Source organism: Hypanus sabinus, chromosome 4 (assembly GCF_030144855.1).
Source record: "Hypanus sabinus isolate sHypSab1 chromosome 4, sHypSab1.hap1, whole genome shotgun sequence".
Taxonomy (NCBI): domain Eukaryota; kingdom Metazoa; phylum Chordata; class Chondrichthyes; order Myliobatiformes; family Dasyatidae; genus Hypanus; species Hypanus sabinus.
In genome coordinates, this window is record NC_082709.1 from 35,790,058 (window position 1) to 35,806,114 (window position 16,057).

The 16,057-nt window shown below is 42.0% G+C and overlaps 1 protein-coding gene across 1 annotated transcript in view; it reads left to right on the forward strand.

The window, feature by feature from the left end:
* The first annotated feature begins 3 nt into the window (after positions 1-3).
* itgav (integrin, alpha V) overlaps positions 4-16,057 on the forward strand; it is a 109,569-nt gene continuing 93,515 nt past the window's right edge. Inside the window, exons 1-2 of the mRNA XM_059966815.1 lie at positions 4-484; positions 844-974. Of these exons, the coding sequence (XP_059822798.1) occupies positions 318-484; positions 844-974 (298 nt within the window). The 5' untranslated portion in view covers positions 4-317. The remainder of the gene's footprint in view (positions 485-843; positions 975-16,057) is intronic.

Genomic DNA, 16,057 nt, shown 5'->3' on the forward strand with positions numbered 1-16,057 from the left:
GAAACTGATTCACGTCGAGCTGAGCCATTCACATCGAACGCTGCTTTACACTTCACTTCCTGCCACGAGCGGCGCGCGGCCGTCCGGTTGCTATTGGCAGCGCCGGGCTGGAGTTCTGAATCGGAACCTTCAGACTTGTCTCGGACCGGAGCCGAGCACACGGGGGGCGCAGCCGTCCTCGTCCGCAGCACTTGGCTCGGGCCGCCGCCGCAGGCGAACCGATCCTTGGCCAACAGCCTTCGCTCTGCGACGGGACGGGAGGGGGCCGGAGCACTCCAGTGCGCTGTACAGCGAAGAAAAAGACTCCCATCTCAATAATGGCATTCGGGGATTTGGAGACGGGGATCCGGGCGCTTGCCGTGATTTTCTTCTCGCTCTCTTGTTGTTCTGGCTTTAACTTGGATACCAGCCCATCCGTTTACTCCGGTCCTCAGGGCAGTTACTTCGGATTTGCTGTCGACTTCTTCACACCTGCCTTGACACAGTAAGTGGAAGGTTAAAAACATTCTCTGAATGAGTTTATTGTCTAGAGTCTCTTTCTCTCTATGAACACGCGCTGCAGCAAAATATTACAAATGTTAAAATGTTTCTCTAAATGTAGCAGATGTATGTTTAACGTACCCTCTACTGAATTAACTACTGTACACATTGAGACAAAGTATGTATCCTGTGTGATTACTAAATACTTCATCTCTTTTGTTGGTCAAAAGTAAAACATTCTGTAAAGCAAGCTATTTTCAGCAAGTGACGCGTCTTTGCTGCTGTCCTGGGATGAAAAGTATTGGTTGAAAGGTAACCTGAACAAAGACTTTTGTTTCTCTACCCTTTCTATAATGTTCCTAGACGGAGTATTTTAGTTGGAGCCCCAAAGGCGAATACTTCTCAGCCGGAGATAGTCGAAGGTGGAGCCGTGTACAAGTGTCCCTGGAGAAGTGGGGGCAGCAGCTGCCAGCAGTACCCTTTTGACAACACAGGTATGCCGATTTATTCCCATCAAGCAACCCTGTCCTTATCAAACGTAGCAATTTCACCTGAGTCGGTGGCAGGTTTGATTAAAGTTATACCTGCACAGATTGCACCTGGTAATATCGAATAAACATCTTTTATTATTTTTCATTGTATAAGTGATCATACATTTTCCAATTGCATTTTGTGCGCTTGGGACTGCTATGATACCTCACTTTCCACTATCTACTTTGGCGTAAACCGTTTTCATACTTCATACAACATTAAAAACAACTTCTGATTTTTTTTTAGCTGATCATTGTAAATGCATCCATATTATCTTCCATGTATTTTAAAATGTGAGTTGCTTACCTAATTTTACATTATAGTTTTGTGCAAGTTTGACACAGTATTTAATAATTATTCTATTTGATATAACTTGCAGGGAGCGTACAAAGATGGTCACCATTGTTGAAAGCCGTTTATTTCATAAGTGTAATGCAACAGATAGTATTGGCTTGGCGGCAGTAATATTGCCTTTCTTTCAGTGTTGAGTGTCCAAGACCTGATCCTGAAACTTGAGCGCATTATACAGATCAGTCTGTGAATTGATTGCATGGTTTACATGATTTGCAAGGAAGTGCTATATTACTGAATGTGCCATCTTTTAGATGACCGTTATATTTAGTTATTGAGGCACAGAGTGGAATCGGCCCTTCTGTCTCTTTGAGCTGTGCCACCCAGCAATCCCCCATTTAATCCCAGTTTAATCACAGGACAATTTACCAGTTAACCTACCAACCAGTATGTCTTTGGACTGTGAGAGGAAACACACACAGTCACAAACTTCTTATCAGTAGCAGCAGGAATTGAATGTGGGTTGCTGGTACTGTAAAATCTTGTGCTAACCACTGTGCTGCAGCTAATAGAGATTAAATAGTAAATGGGATGTTGGAAGTATTTGCAAATTACCTTTAACAATTTGGAATAGAATGCTGTTAGCAAAGAGGAAATTTATAAATTCTAAATAATAGAAGTGGAAAGGATTTTACTGTTCCTCGAAGTCAGCAAGTACAATGCTCTGTGTGTGAAAGTTGAGCACAGAAGAGTAGGCTTGTATTCCATTCCAGTTGCATTTTTCCAAGGTGTTGTCTTAGATGAATTGTAAAATGACGACTTGATTACTGCTTATCAAGTCATGAGAGGTCCTGTTACTCAGTGACTGTGGCTGATAACATTGTCTTGCTCAATGTATATCTGTTAGCAAACATCCTAAAACAGTGTACTGATCAATATCACAATATTCATGGAAGTGTTCTGTGTTTAAATTACTTGTCCTGTTTCCTGCATTTGCTGTAAAGTGGTTCAAGGTTTTTGAGGGAGATAGTGAATTGTGGCATTTTGAGTATTTGGCACTGAGTGCAACAATTCTAAATCACAAATATAAAGTCTTAAAATAATTCTGGAAAAATATTTTGATCAGGGTGTTCTGGTGAGTATGCATGAAGAATATCATTTTGATACATTGAAGAGATAGTATAATTTCAAATTTAGCAGAATATGTGATTCTCAAAAGCAGTAAACAAGAAGGACCTGAGTACCAGGCTTCAGGATACTCTGCAGATGAGGGAAAATGGGAGTTCCATCACTCATTCAATATGTTTGATTCTAATGTTAGGATCAAAATGTAAGCTCTTGAGAGCATGTAAATTTGAAGCATTTAATATAACATTTATCTCCCCAGTGATTCCTTGGATGCTTGTGGAATGATAAGAGAAAACCCATCATTTATTCTGTTTGTGCACTGAATTAGTTGTCCTAAGTATCTTGCTATGATGATTGAGGGAGATAATATAAGCTGTCAAACAATTTTAAGTGGAGAAATAAGGTGCTGAAACAAGAGACTGTGTTTATATCTGAGGGTGGAAGGTCCAAACAAGAATAATGTAAATAAATTCAAGGTTCTTGGTTTTAAGTGTGCTTGTGAGTTCTGGTCACCTTGCTTAAGGACAGCAAGGATTCCAGAATTTATTTGAATGATATTGGCAATGGGGGGGGGGGGGGGAAGAGAAAAAATTAAATTTAAATGAAATCATAATCATACTGCACAGAAGCAGCCCTTAAGTCCACTGTGTCCACACCAACAGCATTCATCCGTACTAGGGAAATAAGGGCTGCCATCAGACCCAAGAATTTCTTGAGGGGATCTTGATTAGAGACGTTCAAAGTCAAAGCCTTTGCAAATTTCAATGGCACAAGTAAGCGGTGACCTTGTGGTGGAAGAGCAAATAGAAATCTGAATTAAACATAGCAATGTAAAAGTCAGCAGATTTTTACAGAGCAACCTTTTGTGATCAAAAGAGTCCACTGCAAGAATTGACAGAACAACAGGTTTGGTTTAGAAATGTATATTTAAAAAAAGTTTAGTGATCACTTTGTGGAAGGTGCACAAAAAAAACCTTCCAGTTTAAGATGGCATAATCGCCAGCTTACTGATAGTTGGAAGGCAAGAAACTTTTACTAAAAACATTACTAATAACACCTTTTTTTGAGGAAAATTATAAACTAACACTGCAAACAATGAAAATGTAAGCAGAGGTGAAGCTGAATTGAAGGATGGGCCATTCTGGTGATCACAAAGCCAAAGGGAAACTTGTTCAGGATGAGGTCGCAAATGGAGTTGGTATCATGTCAGAAATGGAATTGGAGTGAGCAATTTGGAGAGGAGTTGATGCCTGTCCACCTAACCCGGCTGTGAGGTTGGATTGTTCCAGGCGCTGAGCCGATTTGGTGAGATCGAGAACGGTTTCGGGGCTGTGCCGTGGTACGGATCCTAGAGTGCGGCATGACCCAGTGATCGGACAATTTAAACGCTGGTCCAGGTAGACTGGAAAGCCTGAGTCTTGGGACTGGATGTGACGGTCGATGTGATTTCACTCGCTTTCCTGAGATGTTCGTTCATCTCTCGGCAGTGAACTTCTCCAGTTGCTGTGCTTCTGAGACCAAATCCGGCTGCTGGGGGGGTGGTGGGAGGAATCGGAAGATGCTCTCAGTACCATATTTTGAACTGCAGGACATTTATAAGATCTCCAGGAAATAAAATGTTAATCTTGGAAAAATTGTTAAAATACACATGCCTAAATCTTCTAAGAATCTTTAAAAGAAATCATTTTGATATTCTAAAATTTACTGTGGTAATCTTGAAGGTAGTGGTATTGTGCTAATAAGCCATAAGAAATGGATGGTTTATATGTTATATACAGTAGTTGCTCTGGTGTTTCTTGACAAATCAACACTGACCTGCTAAACCAGTAAAAGCTGCGGAATCTCAGACAAGCCACTGGGACTGTGGAACCTTTCGTTTAACAACAATTATGCACATGGGGTCTGACAGGAATCTGATGCTTTGAATGAATGGAAACCATTTCTGGTGAAAATGAAATGTGCATCGTCACTGAAATACTGCAAGAAATAAAGACATAAGGGCATACTTTTATATGTATTCATACTATATATTAAATTTAAGCAACTAACGTGAACAGAAAATTCTCTTAATTTGTGCCGGGCAGCATCCGAAAAGGAAGGTAGGCTAAGATTTTTTTTCTTTTTTTGTAGGTCTATCGTTATCCCTGAAGCTTAAGGTATCTTTACTCTTTATAGAAACTGATTAATCTTTAGTTTCTTTTATTGCCAAGAACTATGTTAGATTTGCTTTATCACAGAAAGCTGTGGATTATAAATAGAAAGTAGCATCTTTTATGGGCCAGAAGAAGCAACTTAAATGGGCATTCATCTTCGTGAATGATGTGTTACAGTAGTAGGAAGGCTGTGAAAGTAGTGATCTCATAAATTAAATTTCTAAGAGGTTTTATACTCCCACACCCAAGTCAGAAGTTTGAATTAAGCTTGTACAGTTGAGGGTTATGAGAAGAACTCAGGGGAATGGGGGTTTAAAAATTCAGCAATTATTGGATGGCAGAATCGATGTGATGGGCTGAATGGCCCAATTCTGTCCACTATCTTATGGTCTAAGTTTACGTTGTTGGTAAGTGAAGGACAAATGGTTCCCAAAGCATTCTAGTAGAGGAAGTACTCCGGCTTTTATCATCGAAGTATTGTATGACAGTAAAGTAGTTTCTTTTTTAGTCATTAATAACCTGACCTTAACCCAAGACAAGAATCGTGAATTACTGCAGGGGTTGCCTAGGATTATATTGCCAATTATCTCAAAGGATCCTTGATCAGGACTATGTTGCAACAGCTAAACACTGAAAGTGTATATATTACCTGCATGGCTAAAGGCTTCACACATTCTCACAAAAGAAAAGGTTGTGTGAGATGGAAGGAGGGCAGATGGTTATTGGAGGAAGATTTTGAGCTGAGCAAAGATTGACCTGAAGTACTAAGATGACATTACCATAAGTGATATATGACTGATTAGATTGAATAATAAGTTATGTACTAACGTTTATTGCTGCCTCTAGAAAATTATGCAATATTATGGCAATAGCTTCAGGAGATTTTGTTTTCATATATTGAAGAGTTAAGAATTTGTCCCAAGAATAATACAAAAATGGCAAGTGTAAATGAGCAATAAGTTGATGTATGCAAACTCAAATCATTTAATATAACATTCCTCCCTTCCAGTAATTCCTTGGATGTTGGTGGAATGATATGAAATGACCTGTCATTTGTTCAGTTTGAGTTCTTCTAAGTCAACTCGTACAGCAGGATGGCAGACTTCAAATGTTACACACAAAGTAGCTCCAAGAAAATTGTGAATACATTTAAACTGAGGCCATATGGTTTTAGCATTTTGTAAGTGTAAGACTTCCAATAGGAACTTCTTCAACCGAGTTCTCATCGTGGCTATCCCTCGAGGTCGAGGATGATGGTCTTCGTTCCATTGATCTATCACAGAGCGAAGACGCCTTCGCGTGTATTTGTTTAACGTGTACTTTTTGTTACACTCTAAGAAGCACACGATACTTCACAAATCAACCAACTGATTCTAGTGGCATGGAAACGACAACAATTGGAGGTGATGGATTTTGTTGCAGTCTTAATCTGCCTTCACAGCCATTGAGTTTGAAGTAACTTCGTCTGCCTGTTCCACTGTTGAGGTCTTGGTTGGATTGTCTAATCAATACTGTAAAGATTCATATATGTTTAGTCACTTACTGCCTACGAGTGCTCAGGGTAGCAGTGAAGATCCTCCACCTCTGTTTGCCCTTAGCTGTCTTCTTTATTGTGCTCCAGGTGTGGTTCAGGGACTTCATTTCTGCCTCTATGGTACGGTGCCAAGTTGTCCTTGGGCTGCCATGTTTCCCCCGCTCTTCAGGGGTCCAGTGAAATACTGTCTTGATGATGGAGTTGGCCTCTCTTCTCATCTCGTGCCCAATCCATCTCCAACATTTCCTCATAATGATTGTGGCAATGTTCTCTTGATGACACTGAAGAAGGAGGTGTGGTTAGAGATCTTTCTTGGTCAGAAAGTATGGGGGATCTTCTGGAGGCTCATGGTGTGGAATGTCGACAGTTTGACAAGGTCACTCTCTGTCTGGTGCCAGCATTTTGACCACAGGTGAAGACAGGCACTGAAAAAGGCAAAACATAGAAGGATGCAGACCTAATGTGGGCAAGTAGAATTAGTGTATGCTGTGAAAGATTGGCACGGATGGAGGGCCAAAGAGTTCATTTCTGTGCTAAGTGCAGAGACTTACTGAATGAATGTATAAATGAAGAGCAGAAGTTGCCTCTTGGCCCTGCTCCACCATTTAATAAGATCATGGTTGAACTGGTTGTAACCTCAACATCACATTCCACTGCAACCATGGTAACTCTTTATTCCCTTATCAAGACTCTACCTAAATTTGAAAACTCTGCTTCCATCAGAACATGGGGAAGAGTTCAAAAAACGAACACATTGCCTCCTGAGAGAAAATGTTTCAACTTATCTGTCTTACATGGGCAACCGTTTTTTTTAAACAGTGACCCACTACATCTAGACACTCCTATAAAGGAAGTTACTGCCTCCACATCCACTATGTTAAGACTCCTTGGGATCTGAACTTTTTAGTCAAGTCCATTCGTTTAAACTCTAGAAGATAGAATCAGGTATATTATCACTGATGTACATTGTAAAATATGATCCTTTGTGATTGAGCAGACTAGAGAGTTCATGGCTTCAGGGACCATTCAGAAATCTGATGGCAGAGGGGAAAAAAGCTGTCCCTAAAACACTGAGTGTGTGTGTCTGCAGTCTCTTGTACCTCCTCTCTGGCAGTAATGGGAAGAGAGCCTGTCCTGGATGGTGAGTGTCTTTAAAATTGCTTGGCGTCTTTGTGAGTCACAACCATTTGAAGTTGTCCTCGAAAGGTGGGGAGTCTAGTGCCCATGATGGAGTAGCCTAAGACTGCAACCTCTGTGGCCTGTCAAACCTTTTCTTGTAAAACTATCCATTCCAAGCATTCAACTTAAATAATGAGGCCTATATTGCATACGGTATTCTTACCAATGCTCTATGCAATGGAAACATAATGTCTATATTTTGTATTTCATATCCCTAGTAGTAAATGAAAATTTTTTTGCTCGCTTTCCTGATTACTTGCTATAACTGCACACTAGCCATTTGTGAATCTTGTACTGGTACACCCAAATCTTTGTTTCTCAGAACATGGATGTCTGTTACTAGTTAGATGAAGTGCTTTTCTCTTTTATTTTTCCTGCCAAATTATATTCCATTTGTCAGATCTTTGCCTATGTAATTAATCTATTAATATCTCTTTATAACCTCCATATGTCTTCTTAAAAGCTTACTTTCTTGTTATCTTTGCATCATCAACGTATGTAGCAAACATAACCTCCGAGCCTTTGTTCACTTGTATAAAAGTTGAGGCCCCAACACTGATCCCTTGTAATATCTTGCCAACCCCAAAGGCAATCAATTATTCCTCCTCATTATTTCTTGGTAGCCAGCCAGCTTTTTTTTTATCCATTCCTCCTACACTAGGAGATTTTTTTCCCCCTGCGCTTACTTCTGATGCAGCACTTTACCAAATGCCTTCTGGAAATAAGTATCCATTGGTTCACCTTCATCCACAATGTGTGTTACTCCATAAAAGTGTAATTGGCCGAACATGACTTTTCTGTTCAAAGACATTGACAATGCCTATTTGAAAATGATGAATTATCAAACATGGAAACTGATATGTAGGACAAGGGGCCAGCAGATTATAAGTTTTATATAGTATATAAGTGCAAGTACAGACAGGACCCAGGTTAAGATAGGGTTCTGCTCCTGAAGTTACTATGCTTGATTCAGGAACAACTTCTTCCCCTCTGCCAACTGATTTATGAATGGACATTGAAACCATGAAAACTAACTCGTACTTTTCTATTTCTGTTTTTGCACTACTTATTTAATTATTTGATATACATATATAAATTGAGTGCAATTCACAGATTTTTTCCCCCTATATTATCACATAGTACATTCTACTGCTGCTGCACAGTTAACAAATTTCACAACATGTGATGGTGATACTAAATCTGATTCTGGAAACAAACAAGGGTGCATGCTTTCCTGCAATCAACTTAAAATTATAGAGGGGTTATCAGAGGTAAATTCTTTTTGCACTGAGACTGCTGGGTGTGGAATGCCCACCAAGGGTGATGATGGAGGCAGATACATAAGACGCTGTTAAATAGGCCATGGGTGATAGAAAATGGAGGGCTATTGGAAGGGAAGGGATATATTGATCTTAGATTAGATTATAAGGTTAACATAACATGGTGGGCTGAAGGGCCTATACTGTTCTATGTTCTTAAAAATGGTGTGTGGTCCAGGATCACAGAAACAGCTGTGATGGGAGAACAGGTAAACAGCAAATCCATCCCACTGGTATTCCAAATAGATATTTGTAACTTAGGGAGAACCTGGACTGTGGGAAAAATACCTAAAAACTGGTCCATTTGTTGTAATATTGTAATATTTTAATGTTAACTGCATTTCTACATGAGCCAAGCTAGGAAGGAGAAGCGAGGGAAAACTTTTCTAGGGTAACAGAAATGATCTTGTAACGCGATGACTTAATTGTGAGAGCATTCTTAATTAAGCTTTGAATGAAACAGCCAATTTGACTGCAATTGCATGTCTTGAGAAAGGAATGAGATTAGAAACATCTAAACATAGCAATTCCTCATTCAAGTTATCTGACCTCTGCAGTTCAGTGCATGTTTCTACACAGATATAACCCTATATGGGGAGTGGGGTGGGAGAACATCTTTCCAATTTGTGCAGATGACCTCCAGAAAGATGCAAAGGCAATTTGAGCCTGTTTCAAGCTTGCCTTAAGGAAGTTTTCCACAGCTGCACTGAAGCAGAAGTTGGTTGATCCAACCTCAAGTTCCTCTGCAATACAGAGAGAGAGAGTGTGTGCTGGAGGAACTCAGCAGGCCAGGCAGCATCTTTGGAAAAGTGTATTGCTGGCATTTTAGACTAAAACCCTTTGGCAGGGCTTATGGGTTTCTTAGATAAATTATACAGGAGTCATTGACATTGGCATCATGGATGTCATCCATACCTTCCCACAACAGGAACTCTGTTCTTTCTGCTTGGAGCAAAATAAAGTACTGACTTTGTTCTGGTCTCTCTTACTAGGTTCCTTTCGAGTTTCTGTATTCCCCAAGGGTAACATTATCAGTGTCTAATAATGGTTGTCAAGTCAAGTTTATTGTTATTTAACTATATACATGTATATCGTCAAATGGAACCTCGTTTCTCTGGACCAGAGTGAAAAGCACTGTAGTATGCACACCACAAATGTAACACACAAAAACTTGGGCAAATATGTATAAAATCAACAGATGAACTGAGCATAAATAAATAAAGTGAATAAATTAAATGTTGTTAGACACAGAACAGATTAACCGGTGACACTTTGAATGCGATGTGGCTGGGAGTTCAGAAGCACAAAGGCCTGAGGGAAGAAACTGTCTCCCAACCTGACTGTAGAAAGTCAAAGAGCATGCGGGATGGATGGGTGCATAATACTGAGGGCCTTGGGTACACATCCCTCCTGATGAATGTCCCCAGTGGCTGACACAGAGACTCCTATGATCCTCTCAGCTATTCTTAAAGTTCTTTGTAGGGACTTCCCGTCTGATGCTTGGCTGCTCCCGAACCAGATGGAAATGCAGTTTATCAGGATGCTCTCAATGGTGCTCCTATAAAATTCAGATATGATGGCAATGGGGAAGGGGAGAGACCCACTTGCCTCAATCTCCTTAGGAAGTGGTTTATTCATGGGAAGATTACTTGGGCCAAAAAGCAAAATAACATTATAGCTGCAGGAACCTTTAAAATGCTGTTGTAAAAACTCAACAGCTTGGATAGCACCTCCAGATAGAGCGAGTTAATGCTCTCGGTGGATGACCTTTCATTTGATGAAAAGGTCTTGAATACCGAGTCTTGTATCTCTTTGCAGATGCTGCCTGGCCACTGAATTTTTCAGTGAGAATAGAACAGAACATGTTTCTTAACAATTGGTCTTAAGTAGTAACATAAATGACTGAAAGCAAATCAGCACACCACACCTCTGCTGATATTTTCAAACATCATTTTTCCTTTCGCCCCCTCACCCTCTGACTCATTTTATATATTACACCTTGACTCCTGTCATATAACTTTATAACAATTACAGCACGGAAACAAGCCATCTCGGCCCTTCTAGTCCGTGCCAACCGCTTACTCTCACCTAGTCCCACCGACCTGCGCTCAGCCCATAACCCTCCATTCCTTTCCTGTCCATATACCTATCCAATTTTTTTTTAAATGACAAAATCGAACCTGCCTCTACCACTTCTACTGGAAGCTCGTTGCATACAGCTACCACTCTCTGAGTAAAGAAATTCCCCCTTGTGTTACCCCTAAACTTTTGCCCCCTAACTTTCAACTCATGTCTTCTTGTTTGAATCCCCCCTACTCTCAATGGAAAAAGCCTATCCATGTCAACCTTCTACACTCCAAAGAATAAAGACCTAACTTGTTCAACCTTTCTCTGTAACTTAGGTGCTGAAACCCAGGTAACGTTCTAGTAAATCTCCTCTGTACACTCTCTATTTTGTTGACATCTTTCCTATAATTTGGTGACCAGAACTGTACACAATACTCCAAATTTGGCCTCACCAATGCCTTGTACAATTTTAACATTACATCTCACCTCCTATACTCAATGCTCTGATTTATATAGGCCAGCATACCAAAAGCTTTCTTTACCACCCTATCCACATGAGATTCCACCTTCAGAGAACTATGCACCATTATTCCTAGATCACTCTGTTCTACCACATTCCTCAATGCCCTACCATTTTATATTATAGTCTGTGCTTGTTTAACTATGAAATGCTTACTATCTTGGAAAGAAGCTCATTGCTTGTGGCAGGTGTTGCCCCTTGTGAAAGGTAGCTGGAGAAAGTCATTGGAGCAGAGTTGTATCACTTGCCAACTGAGAACAAAGTTGCATTTTTGGGATGAAAATGGATAATATGACTTATGATTCCTCCTCTTCCCCCCCCCCCCCATCCCACCACCACAGTTGCCATAATGTTACAATCTTAATATTAATGTTTTTGAGTTGGAGCCAGCCAATGCCAACAAAGAATTTACTGTTCTTGTAAATATAATTTTTGGCAGCCCCACACAGTAAATGTAATTTGCTGTTTGTTATTTTTACTAAAAGAAATAGTTTAGTAAAACTGCGTTGAAGTCATACAAGGACTTGCTGTACTGCAACAAAAAGTTACAGCAACAAATTTTGCAACATAAGTCAGTGATAATAAATCTGATTCTGAGATGCTGGAACTTACAAAACAGGCGATGTACATAAGGGGTTCTTATTAGATGTTGTGTTCCTATTCCATTTCTTAACCACAATTACTGAAGTCAACTTCCCCAAGTAAACAATTTAGTTGGAGAAGTTTAAACATAATGTTGGGAGAATCCACAGGGGGTTGTGGTAGGGTGGGGTGGTGGGGGGAAAGGGAGGGCGTTACCACATTTTATTAGTCTGGTATTATTCCTGTGTGCTGAGTGTCACACAACCTGTACTTCATTAAATGACCTTCTTTATGAAACACCTACTTCAGTGAATACATAAGACCTCTCGGTATAATGCATTTGTTTACAAAACAAAGTAAGTATTTATTTCAGCTTTAATTTTCGTACTGAATGTGGGTTTTTGGGTTGAACTGGAGTAGCTGTCTCTGGATTGTGAAACCTTGTGATTAAACTGATAATAGACTTTATGTATGATGAACATATTATCTCAGTGAGTTTGCTTTTTTATGGGACTGCATTTGAGCTTGTTCTGTACAGAGATGTTTGTTAACCCAGCAATTACCCAGTGATTAATTACTGGACAGAAATAGCCCAGAGCACGTTGAGTTTAATGAGAGTGAATTTTGTGACCGAGAGCTACTGATGTAAGGCAGGCAGCTCTATTTTAAGCTTTCACTCCTTTTTTTTTTGAAAAAAAGAGCTTGTAGCGGTGTGCTACATGCAGCGCTAAAATTACGACACGGAGTCGGTAACTGCAGTCGAAGGAAAAACTTTATTCGAAATCCTCAGCCTCACTTTTAAGCCTCCCTGAACCTGCACCCCGTGGCGCAGAGGCTCCAAAGCTCTGTGCTCGCAAACTCCCGTAGGCTATCTAATTGTGAGCCAGTTCGGATGTGCCAGGAAATGGGTCGCCACATAACCCCCCCCCCCCCCCAGAACCGGCGATACACCCCCCAATGTCCACAGTCTGGGCCAGAACCTGCTTGGGAGGTCGGCCTCTGCGCCGAGGTGCCGGAAACTCGGCCGGTTGCGCCAGGTCCACATGGGCCGGTTTGAGGCGGTCCACCGTGAAAACCTCCTCTTTCCCCCCAATGTCCAGTACGAACATGGACCCGTTGTTCTGGAGCACCATAAACGGCCCCTCGTATGGCCGCTGCAGCGGTGGCCGATGCCCGCCCCTTCGTACAAACACAAATTTACAGTTCTGTAGGTCTTTGGGTACGCAGGTCGGGTGCCGCCTGTGCTGTGAAGTGGGTATGGGGGCCAGGTTACCGAGCTTCTCGCGTAGTCTGCCCAGGACTGCTGCGGGATCTTCCTCTTGCCCCCGTGGGGCTGGTAGGAACTCCCCGGGGACGACCAGGGGCGCACCGTATACCAACTCGGCCGACGAGGCGTGCAGGTCGTCCTTGGGCGCTGTGCGGATGCCGAGTAGGATCCAGGGAAGCTCGTCCGCCCAGTTGGCTCCTCGCAGGCGGGCCATGAGGGCCGACTTCAGGTGACGGTGGAAACGCTCCACTAGCCCGTTCGACTGTGGGTGGTAGGCAGTGGTGTGGTGCAGCTGAGTCCCCAAAAGGCTGGCCATAGCTGACCACAGGCTGGAGGTGAACTGGGCGCCTCTGTCGGAGGTAATGTGGGCCGGTACACCAAAGCGAGATATCCAGGTGGCGATCAGGGCTCGGGCGCAAGATTCGGAGGTGGTGTCGGTGAGCGGGACCGCCTCTGGCCATCTTGTGAACCGGTCCACGATAGTCAGGAGGTGCCGCACTCCGTGCGACACTGGCAGGGGGCCCACGATATCCACATGAATGTGGTCAAAACGCCGGTGGGCGGGATGGAACTGCTGCGGTGGGGCTTTGGTGTGCCGCTGCAGCTTGGCCGTCTGGCAGTGCATGCACGTTTTGGCCCATTCACTGACCTGTTTGCGGAGTCCGTGCCAAACGAACCTGCTGGAAACCATCTGGACAGTTGTCCAGATGGAGGGATGCGCCAAGTTATGAATGGAGTCGAAAACATGGTGCCGCCAGGCTGTCGGGACGACGGGACGGGGCTGGCCGGTGGTGATGTCACAGAGTAGGGTCCTCTCACCCGGGCCCATGGGGAGGTCCTGGAGCTGCAAACCGGAGACTGCGGTTCTGTAACTTGGAATCTCCTCATCCGCCTGCTGCGCCGTGAGAGTCCGAAAGTCCTGAGGAGCAGGGCTTTGAATTCCGTGTACTTGCTGTCTGCCGGGGGCGACTGTACGAACTCCGCGACCTGGTCGAGGGAGCTCACCACGTAGTAGTAGCGGGTGTCTTCTGAGGTGATCCGGCGAACGTGGAATTGGGCTTCGGCTTGCTGGAACCATAGGTTTGGTCGCTGTGTCCAGAAACCCGGCAGTTTCAACGAAACCGCATGAACAGAGGCGGCGTCGGTCATTTCTGGTCCAAAAATCGTTTGGACCGTCGGGGTCACCAATTGTAGCGGTGTGCTACATGCAGCGCTAAAATTACGACACGGAGTCGGTAACTGCAGTCAAAGGAAAAACTTTATTCAAAATCCTCAGCCTCACTTTTAAGCCTCCCTCAACCTGCCCCCCGTGGCGCAGAGGCTCCAAAGCTCGCAAACCCCCGTAGGCTATCTAATTGTGAGCCGGTTCGGATGTGCCAGGAAATGGGTCGTCACAAGCTTATTGAATAATAATTTGTCAAGCATTCCAGTCTTCATCTTCAATTTTTCCAGAACCGAAGCTGATGTGTAAATTTGTAGAATGCACTTGACCATTTTCTGTACTTAACGATTAAATGGAAATTCAGGGCAACAAAATAACAAAAAAGTATCTTGGTTGTTCCTCTCATTCTGTGTTGCCAACCCTTTCTAATGCCAGGTGGTATTGGTTTCAATTTCCTGAGAGATAGGATGGGTTGAATTGACAATTCATTGTACATTGAATGGTAGATTGAAACTTTTAATCTTTTTAAACTGTTTTCCTCAGCATTATTCCATTTTCTTATCTTCTCTGGTGTTTTTTTAAACAATGAGACCTAGAAGGGGCAGTATGATCTTTGGATGCTGGTAATGTGAATATCTTATACATTAGACATTCACTTTTAATTGTCTTACCAGAGCTAGTTTTGCTGCAAAGCTTGCGGTTAAGTAGTAAGCCCGCTGTACTGGCTGTGTAGCTCTGGTGTGAGCCACACTTGGATCAGCTCCATAACCATTCAGAGCTAAAGAGATTAAAGGTGACCACAGTTGTTAACTTTATGTAATGGGTATTGAGAATTAACAATGTTAAAGAATGCATGTGCCTTAAAAGATTTTATAAGAAATCATCTTGTATATATTTCAAAACACATTCTGCGGATGTTGGGAATCTTGATCAACAAAAAAAAATGCTTGCAGGAACTCCGCAAGTCAGACAGCATCTGTAGAGGAGAGTAAGCAATTAACATTTTGAACTGAGACCCTTCTTCAGTCCTGATGAAGAGTCTTGGCCTGAAACATCGACTGTTTAGACCTCTTCGTAGAGGCTGCCTAATGTGCTGAGTTCCTGCAGCTTTTTGTGGGTATTGATATTGGATCTTTGAATTATCCCTTTTTTTAAGTTAAAAAAATCTTTGTTTCATATTTGTTGCAAGTTTTATAATATAAGGGATACTGCTTGCTGTTGAATGAGGTACTTCAATGAAGTGAGGGAGGCTTGTACTTTCCTTGAACTTTCTGTACCTCTGGCATAGCACAACTGAAGCAATAACTTGGCATGGCCTAAAATACTTAATTGCATGGGTGGGCTTCTTGGCTGCCACATCCATACCAACAACAACTTGAATGCATATATTCTTACCTCCATTAAGGAGCTGACTTGAACCAAGTTTTGACCCATATAACGTGGAGTCACAAAATTAGTTACTAACAGAGTAAAGCCTTTGGTGTAAATAGGTTGCATTCATTTCCCTGGCACCAAGTATGTCCTTTTAAAACCAATTAACCAGCGCAGTAGGCCTCTGGAACTAAGAACTGTAACTTATGATATGATAATGTGTAAAACCATTTGTAAAAGTCATAAAGTAATTGTATGACTATGGAGTTATTGCTTCCTGTCTTGAAACAGGAAGGTTACAAGTATGTAACAATGACTTCCATGTAATCAGTTAGATGAAGTGTATTTTATGAATTTGTTCTCTGGCCTTGACTGTTAAAAAGACTGTGGAATACTTTGGCTTGATGACCAGGAGATAAACATAGTAATTTTTAAGTGACCCTGCAGCACTTTTTCATATAAAATGAAATTTT